This window comes from Salvelinus alpinus, chromosome 5, assembly GCF_045679555.1.
Source record: "Salvelinus alpinus chromosome 5, SLU_Salpinus.1, whole genome shotgun sequence".
NCBI lineage: Eukaryota > Metazoa > Chordata > Actinopteri > Salmoniformes > Salmonidae > Salvelinus > Salvelinus alpinus.
In genome coordinates this window covers 81,871,793-81,884,993 of record NC_092090.1, presented here as the reverse complement: position 1 = coordinate 81,884,993, position 13,201 = coordinate 81,871,793, and the positions used below count along the sequence as shown (strand labels likewise).

The window sequence follows — 13,201 nt, the reverse complement described above, 5'->3', positions numbered from 1 at the left end:
GAGTGGGGTTGGGTTTAGTTTCATGTCAATTCCAGTTGTTTCATGGGGTTTATATGGGAAAGTAAGGACAAACTGAGTTAATTAAGTCTGACATTTTTCTGTCTTTTTCGAGACAAATCATTGTCCTTGCAGGAGAAATCCCAACAGTAAAAAAAAAAATATACCACCTCTTCACTGTTTTCCTATAGTATATAGCCCCAAAAGATACAGTTGAGGTCGGATGTTTACATACACCTTAGCCAAATACATTTAAACTCCGTTTTTCACAATTTAATCCTAGTAAAAATACCCTGTCTTAGGTCAGTTAGGATCACCACTTTATTTTAAGAATATGAAATGTCAGAATAATAGTATATTTATTTATTATATATGTATTTTATTTCACCTTTATTTAACCAGGTAGGCTAGTTGAGAACAAGTTCTCATTTACAACTGCGACCTGGCCAAGATAAAGCAAAGGAGTGCGACAAAAACAACAACACAGAGTTACACATGGGATAAACAAACGTACAGTCAATAACACAATAGAAAAATAAAAATCTATATACAGTGTGTACAAATGTAGATTAGGGAGGTAAGGCAATAAATAGGCCATAGTGGCGAAATAATTACAATTAAGCATTAACACTGGAGTGATAGATGCGCAGATGATGATGTGCAAGTAGAGATACTGGGGTGCAAAAGAGCAAAAATAAAAACAATATGGGGATGAGGTAGTTGGGTGGGCTATTTACCGATGAGCTGTGTACAGGTGCAGTGATCGGTAAGCTGCTCTGACAGCTGATTTATTTCAGCTTTTATTTCTTTCATCACATTCCCAGTGGGTCAGAAGTTTACATACACTCAATTAGTATTTGGTAGCATTGCCTTTAAATTGTTTAACTTGGGTCAAATGTTTCGGGTAGCCTTCCACAAGCTTCCCACAATAAGTTGGGTGAATTTTGGCCCATTCCTCCTGACACTGGTGTAACTGAGTCAGGTTTGTAGGCCTCCTTGCTCGCACACGCTTTTTCAGTTCTGCCCACAAATGTTCTATAGTATTGAGGTCAGGGCTTTGTGATGGCCACTCCAATAGTCTAACGATTGTCGTCGGGAGAAGGAGAGGAGGACCGAAGTGCAGCGTGGTACGTATCCATAATACTTTTAATAAAGATGAGCACGCGAACAAAAACAACAAAACGACCAACGAACAGTTCTGAAAGGTGCAACAAACACTAAACAGAAAATAACCACCCACAACTCAAAGTGGGAAAACAGGCTACCTAAGTATGGTTCTCAATCAGAGACAACGATTGACAGCTGCCTCTGATTGGGAACCATACCAGGCCAAACACAATAGAAATAAAAATATAGACATACAAACATAGAATGCCCACCCACATCACACCCTGACCAAACAAAAAATAGAAGCATACAAAGCAATCTATGGTCAGGGCGTGACAAATAGCTTGACTTTGTTGTCCTTAAGCAATTTTGCCACAACTTTGGAAGTATGCTTGGGGTCATTGTCCATTTGGAAGAACCATTTGCGACTAAGCTTTAACGTCCTGACTGATGTCTTGACATGTTGCTTCAATATATCCAATAAATATTCCTCCCTCATAATGCCGTCTATTTTGTGAAGTGCACCAGTCCCTCCTGCAGCAAAGCACCCCCGCAACATGATGCTGCCAACCGTGCTTCACGGTTGGGATGGTGTTCTTCGGCTTGCAAGCCTCCCCCTTTTTCCTCCAAACATAACGATGGTCATTATGGCCAAACAGTTCTATTTTTGTTTCATCAGACCACAGGACATTTCTCCAAAAAGTACCATCTTTGTCCCCATGTGTAGTTGCAAACCGTAGTCTGGCTTTTTTATGGCGGTTTTGGAGCAGTGCCTTCTTCCTTGCTGAGCGGCCTTTTAGGTTATGTTGACATAGGACTCGTTTTACTGTGGATATAGATACTTTTGTACCTGTTTCCTCCAGCATCTTCACAAGGTCCTTTGCTGTTGTTCTGGGATTGATTTGCACTTTTCACACCAAAGTACGTTCATTTCTAGGAGACAGAACTCGTCTCCTTCCTGAGCGGTATGATGGCTGAGTGGTCCCATGGTGTTTATACTTGCGTACTATTGTTTGTACAGATGAACGTGGTACCTTCAGGCGTTTGGAAATTGCTCCCAAGGATGATCCAGACTTGTGGTCTACAATGTTTTTTTCTGAGGTCTTGGCTGATTTCTTTTGATTTTCCCATGATGTCAAGCAAAGAGGCACTGAGTTTGAAGTTAGGCCTTAAAATACATCCACGGGTACACCTCCAATTGACTCAAATGATTGACTCAAATCAGAAGCTTCTAAAGCCATGACATAATTTTCTGGAATTTTCCAAACTGTTTGAAGGCACAGTCAACTTAGTGTATGTAAACTTCTGACCCACTGGAATTGTGATATTATAAGTGAAATAATCTGTCTGTAAACAATTGTTGGAAAAATGACTTGTGTCATGCACAAAGTAGATGTCTTAACCGACTTGCCAAAAGTATAGTTTGAGTGGTTGAAAAACGAGTTTTAATAACTCCAACCTAATTGTATGTAAACTTCCGACTTCAACTGGAAGTATTTACTCTGTATGGCATTAAATGTTAACCTGTGATTGGCTTATTGATAAGGGGATTCAGTCCTTGATGTAACTATATCTCTCTGTGACCCTACAGGCCAGCGTTGTGACACAGTGTTTGACGGCTGTAAGAGCAAACCCTGTCGTAACGGAGGGACATGTGCCGTAGCCAGCAACACTCCTCACGGCTTCATCTGCAAGTGTCCACCTGTAAGTTCACACACAACTAAGGCTGCTGGCATATTATACTGCATACAAGACGCATACTGTATATAAAGACATTGAGCAGATGTATTACACTGTGTTGTCATTCATTAAATGTACTGTAATAGTAGTACTAGTAGTATTAGATTGACACATTTGCTCTCCTTCCCCTCTACAGGGCTACACTGGCTCTACCTGTGAGTACGATGCCCACTCATGTGGGAGTCTCCACTGCCGTAATGGTGGCACCTGCATCTCCGGACACAAGAGCCCCAAGTGTCTCTGTCCCTCCTCGTTCACGGGGCCAGAGTGTGAATACCCTACAGACAGCCCCTGTAACACCAACCCCTGCTACAACGGGGGAACCTGTGAGTACAGCTCAGAGGCTCCATACTACCACTGCGTATGCCCCACCAACTTCAACGGCCTGCTATGTCACATCCTGGACTACAGCTTCCTGGGTGGGTTCGGCCGTGACATCACGCCCCCGCCAGAGGTGGAGGTGAGCTGTGAGATCCCCCAGTGTGAGGAAAGAAAGGGGAACAAGTTCTGTGATACCTTGTGTAACAACCACGCGTGTGGCTGGGACGGGGGCGACTGCTCGCTCAACTTCAACGACCCGTGGAAGAACTGCACGTCGTCCCTGCAGTGCTGGCGTTACTTCAATGACGGGAAGTGTGACGAGCAGTGCAACAACGCCGGCTGTCTCTACGATGGCTTTGACTGTCAGAACCTGGAGGGCCAGTGCAAGTGAGTGTCATCAGGGTCTTAACACTGAATACTAGCTAAGCGGAGGCCAGTCCACATGGAGAGCTACTGGCTATGCAGGGTTCAGCTCCAGACCTTCTATAACTCACCTGATTCAGCTAATGCTGTAGAGAATAGAGGAAGAATAAAGGCTGAGTAGAGATACAAGCTTTTCTTTCATCATTATACATCCCATTAAAAGTCATACTGAATGATACTCTAATCTCTTGTCTCTCCAGCCCTCTGTACGACCAGTACTGTAAAGACCACTATGCGGACGGCCACTGTGACCAGGGCTGCAACAACGCTGAGTGTGAGTGGGATGGTCTGGACTGTGCTAACAACATGCCAGAGAAGCTGGCGGTGGGCCGCCTGGTCATCGTGGTCCACATCATGCCCGACCAGCTCCGGAACAACTCGCTTGGCTTCCTGCGCGAGCTGAGCCGCGTTCTCCACACCAACGTGGTGTTCCGGCAGGACTCCAAGGGAGAGATGATGATCTACCCGTACTACGGCAGTGAGCAGGAGCTGAACAAACACAACATAAAGCGCTCAGTGGGTTGGACAGAGATCCCTGGCACCATGCTCAGCTCCATGAGGAATAGCCTGTATACTATAGCCAGTGGAAACAGACGCAGACGCAGGGAGCTGGACCCCATGCTGATCAAAGGGTAAGGATTAGAAAAATGTTCTGGAAACAATCCTCATTTGGAATCTGGATTTCAGCTGAATGTTCATGCAAACCTCATATTGTCATGAATCTAAAATGTGAAAGTCAAGCTAGGACTAAGTATTTGTTGTGGAAAGTAAACTGGCCTTCAATATCTTTAGTTTTCCATCACAATAGCTGATTATATAACAAATATATCAGTGTCTGGCTTTCTAAGAACTTCTGGTAGTTTTGTGAGAACAGAAATCATTGTGCTCTTCTACTTTCTCTCTGGGCTTTAGATCAGGTCTAATGTGTATAATATGACTCTGTCCTCCACAGCTCCATAGTGTACCTGGAGATTGACAACCGCCAGTGCTTTCAGCAGTCCACAGAGTGCTTCCAGAGTGCCACTGATGTAGCAGCCTTCCTGGGGGCCCTGGCCTCCAGTGGAAACCTCAATATTCCCTACATCATAGAGGCTGTTCACAGTGAGTTTCTATCTTCTTCCATGTTAACAGTCACTAACAGGGTACTGCTGCAACACCCAAGGTTTGCATCCCTAATGCTTCTTTAATCATACCTCAGCCCTACACACACACACACACACACACACACACACACACACACACACACACACACACACACACACACACACACACACACACACACACACACACACACACACACACACACACACACACACACACACACACACACACACACACACACACACACACACACACACACTGATGGTATTCATCCCCTAGGTCTTAACCCTCCAACACCACAAAAGGGTGATATGGTGTTCTTTGAGTGTGTATTTCATTCAACAATGGAACAAATGTACTAGTGAATCACATGGACTAAACAATCAATGCAGTAGTCTGTGTGTAAATCCAATGGCTTCAGGCTCCAAAATGGTTAATTGCCGTAAATCAACTCATCCAGCCCCCTACCCAATCCACATACCATTCTAACACACACACACACACACACACACACACACACACACACACACACACACACACACACACACACACACACACACACACACACACACACACACGCACACGCACACACACACACACTTCATCCTACAGTGTAAGTCTGCTGCAACCTTCAGCTTGCTGAATGTAATACCAGGACTTTATGCATCTCTAAGGGTTTGGGTTGGGAGAGTTTATCATTTCAAAATCGTTAGTAAAAAAAAAAGAGAAGAAAAATTGATCGGGAGTGTGCTAGAAGTTGGGAGTCTTTGTTATCTTGAAAATCCTAATAAATCCTTAGTCTTTACAGCTTAAAGCGCGTGCAGTAATTTGAAGTTCATTAATCCCTCCCTTTTTTTCCCCTTAAAGAAGAAATGGTAGAGTTGTCTCCTGGTACCCTGGGCTGAGAGGGGAGAGGAGGTGGTGGTGGTTTTTCATTTTTTTTTTTATCTCTAGCTCTATTTGATGAAAAGTGGTTAGCAATTCTGATTATTACAGAATAGGAACAACCTTGTTTTACAAACGGCGCTCATCATTCCTGTTGTAGCTCTGGCCGCGGAATACTAGCCTCCAGGAGGGGGTTTTACTAGACTAGAGGAGCTGGACTATCAGTCCTCCTCAGACCAACCCAGCGCCTGCCTGCCTGGCTGGGTTCTCAGGCTGCGCCGCTGTCCGCCTTACCATGTTGTCCTTTCCCCCTCCAGGTGAGGTTGACCCCCAGCCTCCGTCTGAGCTTTACCCCATCTACGCGGTCCTGGCCGGGCTGGCCCTCCTGGCTTTTGTGGGTGTGGGGATGGTCGCCTCACGGAAGCGTCGTCGCGAGCACGGCCAGTTGTGGTTCCCGGAGGGCTTCAAGATCAGTGAGCCCAACAAGAAGAAGAGGAGGGAGCCGGTGGGGGAGGATTCAGTGGGATTGAAGTAAGTGTTCCAGGTTTCCATGCGCCACCACATTGTTTTCCCACCATGGGTCATAGTTTGCTTGTCGTGGGTTTGGTCATAGCAGGGTGTGGAACGGTGAAGAGAGTTTATGGGACTGAGGGATGTAGCTGGCGATGAGAAAGAGGGGGGACGGGGTTTGTTTGGATCATTAATGATAATAATACATCAGGTATAGGTAACGTGTGCATTAATTGACTTATCGGAGCGATAGGGGTTGGGGGGGGGTCAATCAATGCTTTTATTTCGGTGTTGGTGCACTACCACTGAGGAAGAGTGCTCAGCTGGGATAGTTAGCTAGCTCACTTTTGCTGTATCAGGATTTTCAATGGGATTTCTCTCGGATCACAGGCCACTGAAAAACCTCTCGGACATATCACTGATGGACGACAACCAGAATGAATGGGGAGAAGAGGAGCCTTCGGACACCAAGCGCTTTAGGGTAAGAAGTCTAACTACATCACATACTGGCATTTGGAGAGAAAGGCGGGAATAAGAGTAGAACATGGATTTATAAAGAAATACCTATAGAGAAATAATAAGAAAAGATCTTCAGTCAGAGATTTTCTCTTTATCATCATTATAACAGTCTTCAAATATCACTAGATTCAAGTTTTTGTTTAAATATTTGTGCATTTACATAGGCTATTTAATTAGCTTTAATTTAATATCCACCAATGTTTAGATAGAAAATATAGTCTCCTTTGTGTTGGTTTTTGGTTTTATTGTCCTGAATGTCAGCATTTTAGTAAGTAAAAGTTGGTTAGTTAAACGTTAGGTTGCAAATAGCTTTGAGCTGAAATGCTTTGGTTGCGGTTTGAGCTAATTGACTGTCCATCTGCCCCTGATCTGGTTCCAGCAGTTTGAGGAGCAGGCGATACTGGACCTGGATGGCCAGACAGACCACCGCCAGTGGACCCAGCAGCACCTGGACGCAGCTGATCTCCGTATCCCCTCCATCGCCCCCACACCCCCTCAGGGCGAGATCGAGAATGACTGCATGGACGTCAACGTACGGGGACCAGGTGTGTACACAACCACTCGGTTCATTGTTAGGGAATTTAGGACAGATTTTAACCGTGAACTTCATACCCCTCCTATTTCCCTTCTGACATGTATTATTAAATGTCATGAAATTACATGACAATATTTGTGGTGAATACAGAATGTTTGACCATTTAACTTGTAGAATATTGTACCATTTAATCAGTTGTCTGGTGTGTAGGACTTGTAAAATGGTTATGTGGAATTGGTGAATTCTGCCCCAGCTGCAGTGCACAGGTCAAGACTAAATATTTTTGAACGGCACATTTCAGTTGTCAATACTGGTGTAGAGTTAGAAAGATGAGAGGTGTACATAATTATGAGTCATTGGAAGTGGCAGGGTACATTTAGATGAAAAGATAAACAATTATTTTATAATGATTCACATATTAGCATAACTCATACTTTTAATTACTCATTAAATTAAGTAATTAACATAGTTATTCCTATTTCATTGTATTACCTAAAATCTTGCTTTGAAAGAAGTTAAACAAAACTGTCTTAACATCATGTTTTAAGGTATTTTTCTGCCTCCTCAAATATTAGTTGTTTGATTTACACCTTATCTGAGTGAGCAATAGCAAGGGGGCGAGACAGAGAGAGCATGTGTGTGGGAGCAGCTAAAGCCTTGTGTCCTCAGGGTAAGGGGATCCAGATCAAAGCATGCAGCTAGAAGCCCTGAACCCAGGGGAAAACTCCCTTCCAGATTAATGCTTACATCCATCATTGGACCATTAATAGGTCTTTCTTGTCATATGCTTTATTAATAAAACCAATAACAGAACAAAAATAAAGAACACACTTTTATTGAGAGGCAAACCCCCTGAAGAGTGTTTAAGAAATCTAAAGTAAGGCACTCTTCAACAGTAGAGCACAACACACAGACTGTTTCTCTCCTTCACCAATCAATGAGCCTGAATCAACCAAATCTGTGAGATCTGGGGGCTTGCTATTCTTTTGAAGAGGAGAAACCCATCCAAGTCGACTGTCTGAGCCTCCTCTCAGAGATGATAATGCTCAGTTTTCCATCTGCCTAGGTTTACCAAAGCTCTGTGTCTTCCTGCAGCTCCCCAATGCCTAGCTTGATCAGAATCCGTTATCGAAAAGAGAGCTGTGATGATTCACCCAGACAAAAGCATCAAATTCTCATTAGATTTGTTTGTTGCTTTGTTTAGTCTTATGCTGACCCTGCGCTAGTGCACTGGACTGTCAATGCTGAGGTGTGGTCAACTCCCCTGGTAATAAAGTATGGTCTCTCCCTCCCTCCCTCCTCTCCATCCAGATGGCTTCACCCCCCTGATGATCGCCTCCTGTAGCGGTGGAGGTTTGGAAACAGGAAACAGCGAGGAGGAGGAAGACGCCTCTGCCAACGTGATCAGTGATTTCATTTACCAGGGTGCTAACCTCCACAGTCAGACAGACCGCACAGGGGAGACCGCCCTTCATCTCGCTGCCCGCTACGCCCGCTCTGATGCTGCCAAGCGTCTTCTGGAGGCCAGTGCAGATGCCAACATCCAGGACAACATGGGCAAGACCCCGTTACACGCTGCCGTGGCCGCTGATGCGCAGGGCGTCTTCCAGGTAGGGGGTCAAATGCAGATACATTTTTGTTCTTGTGTAGCAAAGAGATCTACTGTATTGGATTGGTAATGTGCCCTTGCTTCCTTAGTATCTCTAAAGATAATCTCATACGACAGGGATCATCAACTAGATTTCTGGAGCAGTCGGGGGGCCGGAACATAATTCCTAATCATTTGTGGATTGCAAATTGACCGCAAGAAGCCCAAACAGATACATTATTTGAATAAAACATAATCATTTCAAGATTTCCTTGCATTTGTATACAATCATGTTTATCTCTATTATGCATGGGAATACTTGGAAACAGATTTCCAAAATTAAAATCACTGATTTCCTGGTGTTTTTACAGACTTTTTTTTTGTTGCTCAGATAACCTGTTGGTCCAAATAAAACCACAGCGGGCCTCAAGTTGGGTAATCCTGTCATACAAGGTTAACCAACTCATTGTATCTTTCTGTAGATTTTGATCAGGAATCGTGCCACAGACCTGGATGCCCGCATGCACGATGGCACCACCCCTCTGATCCTGGCAGCCCGCCTGGCAGTGGAGGGCATGGTGGAGGAGCTCATCAACTGCCATGCTGACGTCAACGCTATCGATGACTTTGGTAGGGCTCATATCTCAATGCTGAATCTCTATGGGCTTCATCGCCTCATCGTATTCTTTCAATCAGAGCTAGAGGTGAAGCACATTCAATCCACAAATTAAATCAAACAAGGAATTTGTCATTGTAAATGGGCAGAAGATAAGATAAAGTCCATGTGCTTTTACAAAATGTTTTCATTTTAGACAGGCATGGGTTGTGTACTGAACGTGTTTTTCTGCCTGCCTCGCTCTCACCAGGCAAATCTGCTCTGCACTGGGCAGCAGCAGTGAACAACATTGAAGCAGCTACCGTACTACTGAAGAATGGAGCCAACAAGGACATGCAGAACAACAAGGTAAGGAATCTTTGCTGCCTGATGGAACACAATATAATACAATATTTCTATAAGCTACATTCCTTCAACATTTAAGCTTTATTTATACAGGTTATTGTCACTGAGATAAAATCTCTTTAGCAAGACAGAGCTAAAGAGCATCTCCCGGGTGGCGCAGTGGTCTAGGGCACTGCATCGCAGTGCTAGCTGCGCCACCAGAGTCTCTGGGTTCGCGCCTGGGCTGGGTTCGCGCCCAGGCTCTGTCGCAGCCGGCCGCAACCGGGAGATCCGTGGGGCGACGCACAATTGGCATAGCGTCGTCCGGGTTAGGGAGGGTTTGGCCGGTAGGGAGGGTTTGGCCGGTAGGGATATCCTTGTCTCAGTATGTAAAAAAAAAAAATGTAATAAAAATGTATGCACTCTACTGTAAGTCGCTCTGGATAAGAGCGTCTGCTAAATGACTTAAATGTAAATGTAGAGCTGTCTATCTGTGGTCCACTGTAAACACATTTCTCTCTGTTTGTCTGTGTGTCTGCCTCAGGAGGAGACCCCTCTGTTCCTTGCTGCAAGGGAAGGAAGCTACGAGACGGCCAAGGTCCTGCTGGAGCACTTTGCTAACCGCGAGATAACTGATCACATGGACCGGCTGCCCCGAGACATAGCGCAAGAGAGGATGCACCATGACATTGTCCGTCTCATGGACGAGTACAACCTGGTCCGCAGCCCGCCCATGCACAGCCATGGCCATGGAGGCTCCATGGGCACCACTCTGTCCCCCCCTCTCTGCTCCCCCAACAGCTACTTGGGCAGCATGAAGCCCTTGGTCCAGAGCAAGAAGGCCCGCAAGCACAGCGCCAAGGGCATCGGCTGCAAGGACGGCAAGGACATGAAGAACAAGAAGAAAACCTCCCAGGATGGGAAGGGAGGAAGTCTGTTGGACAGCTCAGCTGTTCTGTCCCCCGTGGACTCCCTGGAGTCTCCACACGGGTATATCTCTGACGTGGCGTCCCCTTCCATGATGACGTCCCCCTTCCAGCAGTCCCCGTCCATGTCACTCAACCACCTCCAGGGGATGTCCGACCCCCATATGGGGGTCAACCACATGGGTATGCCCAACAAGCAGGAGCTAGCGCGCATGCAGTTTGACCCGCTTCCGCCCCGTCTCACCCACCTTCCGTTGTCAGGCTCCAACTGCTCTGGGGGCATGAACGGCCAGTGTGATTGGCTCTCCAGGATGCACGCCAGCATGGGCCAGCCCGGACAGTTCAACCCCATGAGGGTTGGTCCTGTCGGGGGGCAGGGCGGTCTGCACCAGGGAAGCGGGCAGCACGGCATGATGACCTCTCTCCACACCGGGCTTCCCACCACCAGCCTGTCCCAGATGTTGAGCTACCAGGGCCTGCAGAACACCCGGCTGGCCTCGCAGCCCCACCCCATGCAGCAGGTCCAACAGCAGATGCAGATGCAGCACCAACAGAACCTACAACAGCAGCTCCAACAGCAGCAACAGAGCATCCAGCTGCAGCACCAGAACTCTAGCACTGGCAGCAGTGGCCATGCCAGCAACCAGAACTTCATCAGCACCGAGCTGAGTGGCTCAGAGATCCAGCAGGGCACAGGGAACCAGGGCTCCATACCCATCCACACCATCCTGCCCCAGGAGACCCAGATCATGAGCCAGAACCTGCCCAGCACCCAGTACCTCACCCCTCCCTCCCAGCACAGCTACTCCGGCCCCATGGACAACACCCCCAACCACCAGCTACAGGTCCCCGACCACCCCTTTCTGACCCCCTCCCCCGGGTCTCCCGACCAATGGTCCAGCTCATCCCCGCATTCTAACATGTCTGACTGGTCGGAGGGCATCTCAAGTCCACCAACCAGCAGCATGCAGTCTCAGATCGGACATATCCCCGATCAGTTCAATTAGAGAGTTTGCATTGCTTTGCCAAATGGACTGATGGATATTTTTGTATGAAAAGGCACTCTTGAGAAAACAAAACAAAAAGACAGAGCTATGGACTGATTTGACCCAAAGCTCTTTTATATGCTTTTATACTAACAGTAAGAATTACCTATGTTTTATTCCTTCTCGTATTATTTATTAATGTCTTATTTATACCTTTTCTTCCGTCTGCTTACATAAATGTGTGATCCAAGGTGTCAGGCCATAGTCAGAGCAGAGGTGAAACTTGTAGGGATACTGTAGCTTTGTTTATTTTTTATATGTAGTGCTTTTGTCTGCAGTATACTGAGTTATTCAGATGTACACTGGGTATTTATTTGTTTAGAAATTTTGCCTTTTCATTTTCGCCAGATTTTTCATCAAACTCTTGTTTATATTTTTTAAATCTTAAATCCAGTGTTATTTCAATTTGTGTTTTGAGTTTTGTTAAATATTCAAGAACATTGCATTTATTTGCTGACAGAGCAAACCGTCATAAAAATAATTCTTATTTTTCTCAGCTGTGGTCAGGGATGCTGTATGAATAAATTATCTTATTTCAGTACGCAGTTTCCATGTTCACATTTCAAACAGGTCTTCTGACCAAAAGCAAGAATCTTCTAAATAAAGTGCTAGAGTTATAAGTAGTTATTGGATCAATGCAGCATAAGCCTCTTGATTGGATTGTCTGTATGTGTCTGTGTGGCGCTGCGTTTATATGTGTTGGGGGAATGGTAAGGTAATGCACAGTATAACGCCAGCTTGGAGATTGACAGTTAATACAGTAGAACAGGCTTGAGTCTATATGTCCTGTGTCCCTTAGTCGTTCAAGAAATGGTCAAGATGTTATTCTAAATGATTATTTGGAAATTAACTTTCCCTCTCCCTCCAATTGTTTGAGCCTTTGGCTTGTTTTGTTTCAATGTAAATATGAATATGTATTTCCTTTGTAAGCAGGATTTTGTTTCAGAAATCTTAAGTCTTAAGAATTCCATTTGGATAAGAGGTTTCACAATGATCCACAGTAATAAAAAAATACATACAGAACATGTATTTGACGAGATCTGAAAGGTGTATACAAACAACATAAATATAAGAGATGTTTTAAGCCCTTACAGATAAATAATAACAGAAATATTGAGGAGTTATACAATTATTATTTATTGACTGTTTCTGTGATACAGAATAATCCACAGATGATTATTTGGATGAATGTTGGATGATTTTTTTTACTCTATGTAAAAAGGAAGACTGTGGGGTGTCCTGTTTCTATAGTGTGTCCTCGCCTGATGCTTTGTGAGATGCTGTGAATGGTATAAGTTCTCAATTTGTTTCATTCAAACCCAAGGCTGTAGTATCTGCAATAAAATGTTACCTTCCTGCAAAGTTTCAATTTGCATAAAATGTATTTTTCTTCCACTACCTGACTGTCAATCTGTAAAAAAATAAAAAAATCTTCATATAATAAAAGATACCAATGCGTGTCTTGATTTCAACTTGTCTTCCGTGGTCTTTGCTGTCTGAATATCAATTGACTGGAGTTAGTAGCCCCATCTTGTAAAGTATACCAAGTCTTACAGTTCTTAA

The 13,201-nt window shown here is 44.9% G+C and overlaps 1 protein-coding gene across 2 annotated transcripts in view; it reads left to right on the top strand.

Annotated features, from left to right (window-relative positions):
• The window catches only part of LOC139576988 (neurogenic locus notch homolog protein 1-like), a 59,601-nt gene extending 46,491 nt beyond the window's left edge, over nucleotides 1-13,110 (top strand). Inside the window, exons 24-34 of one of the 2 annotated variants that reach the window (XM_071403665.1) lie at nucleotides 2,696-2,808; nucleotides 2,981-3,552; nucleotides 3,789-4,220; nucleotides 4,541-4,689; nucleotides 5,892-6,105; nucleotides 6,475-6,565; nucleotides 6,986-7,148; nucleotides 8,450-8,748; nucleotides 9,209-9,356; nucleotides 9,593-9,690; nucleotides 10,211-13,110. In XM_071403665.1, the coding sequence (XP_071259766.1) occupies nucleotides 2,696-2,808; nucleotides 2,981-3,552; nucleotides 3,789-4,220; nucleotides 4,541-4,689; nucleotides 5,892-6,105; nucleotides 6,475-6,565; nucleotides 6,986-7,148; nucleotides 8,450-8,748; nucleotides 9,209-9,356; nucleotides 9,593-9,690; nucleotides 10,211-11,599 (3,668 nt within the window). In that variant the 3' untranslated portion in view covers nucleotides 11,600-13,110. Of the gene's footprint in view, nucleotides 1-2,695; nucleotides 2,809-2,980; nucleotides 3,553-3,788; nucleotides 4,221-4,540; nucleotides 4,690-5,891; nucleotides 6,106-6,474; nucleotides 6,566-6,982; nucleotides 7,149-8,449; nucleotides 8,749-9,208; nucleotides 9,357-9,592; nucleotides 9,691-10,210 lie in introns of both variants that reach the window. The other variant, XM_071403664.1, reaches the window with a different exon arrangement.
• Nucleotides 13,111-13,201: the final 91 nt, after the last annotated feature.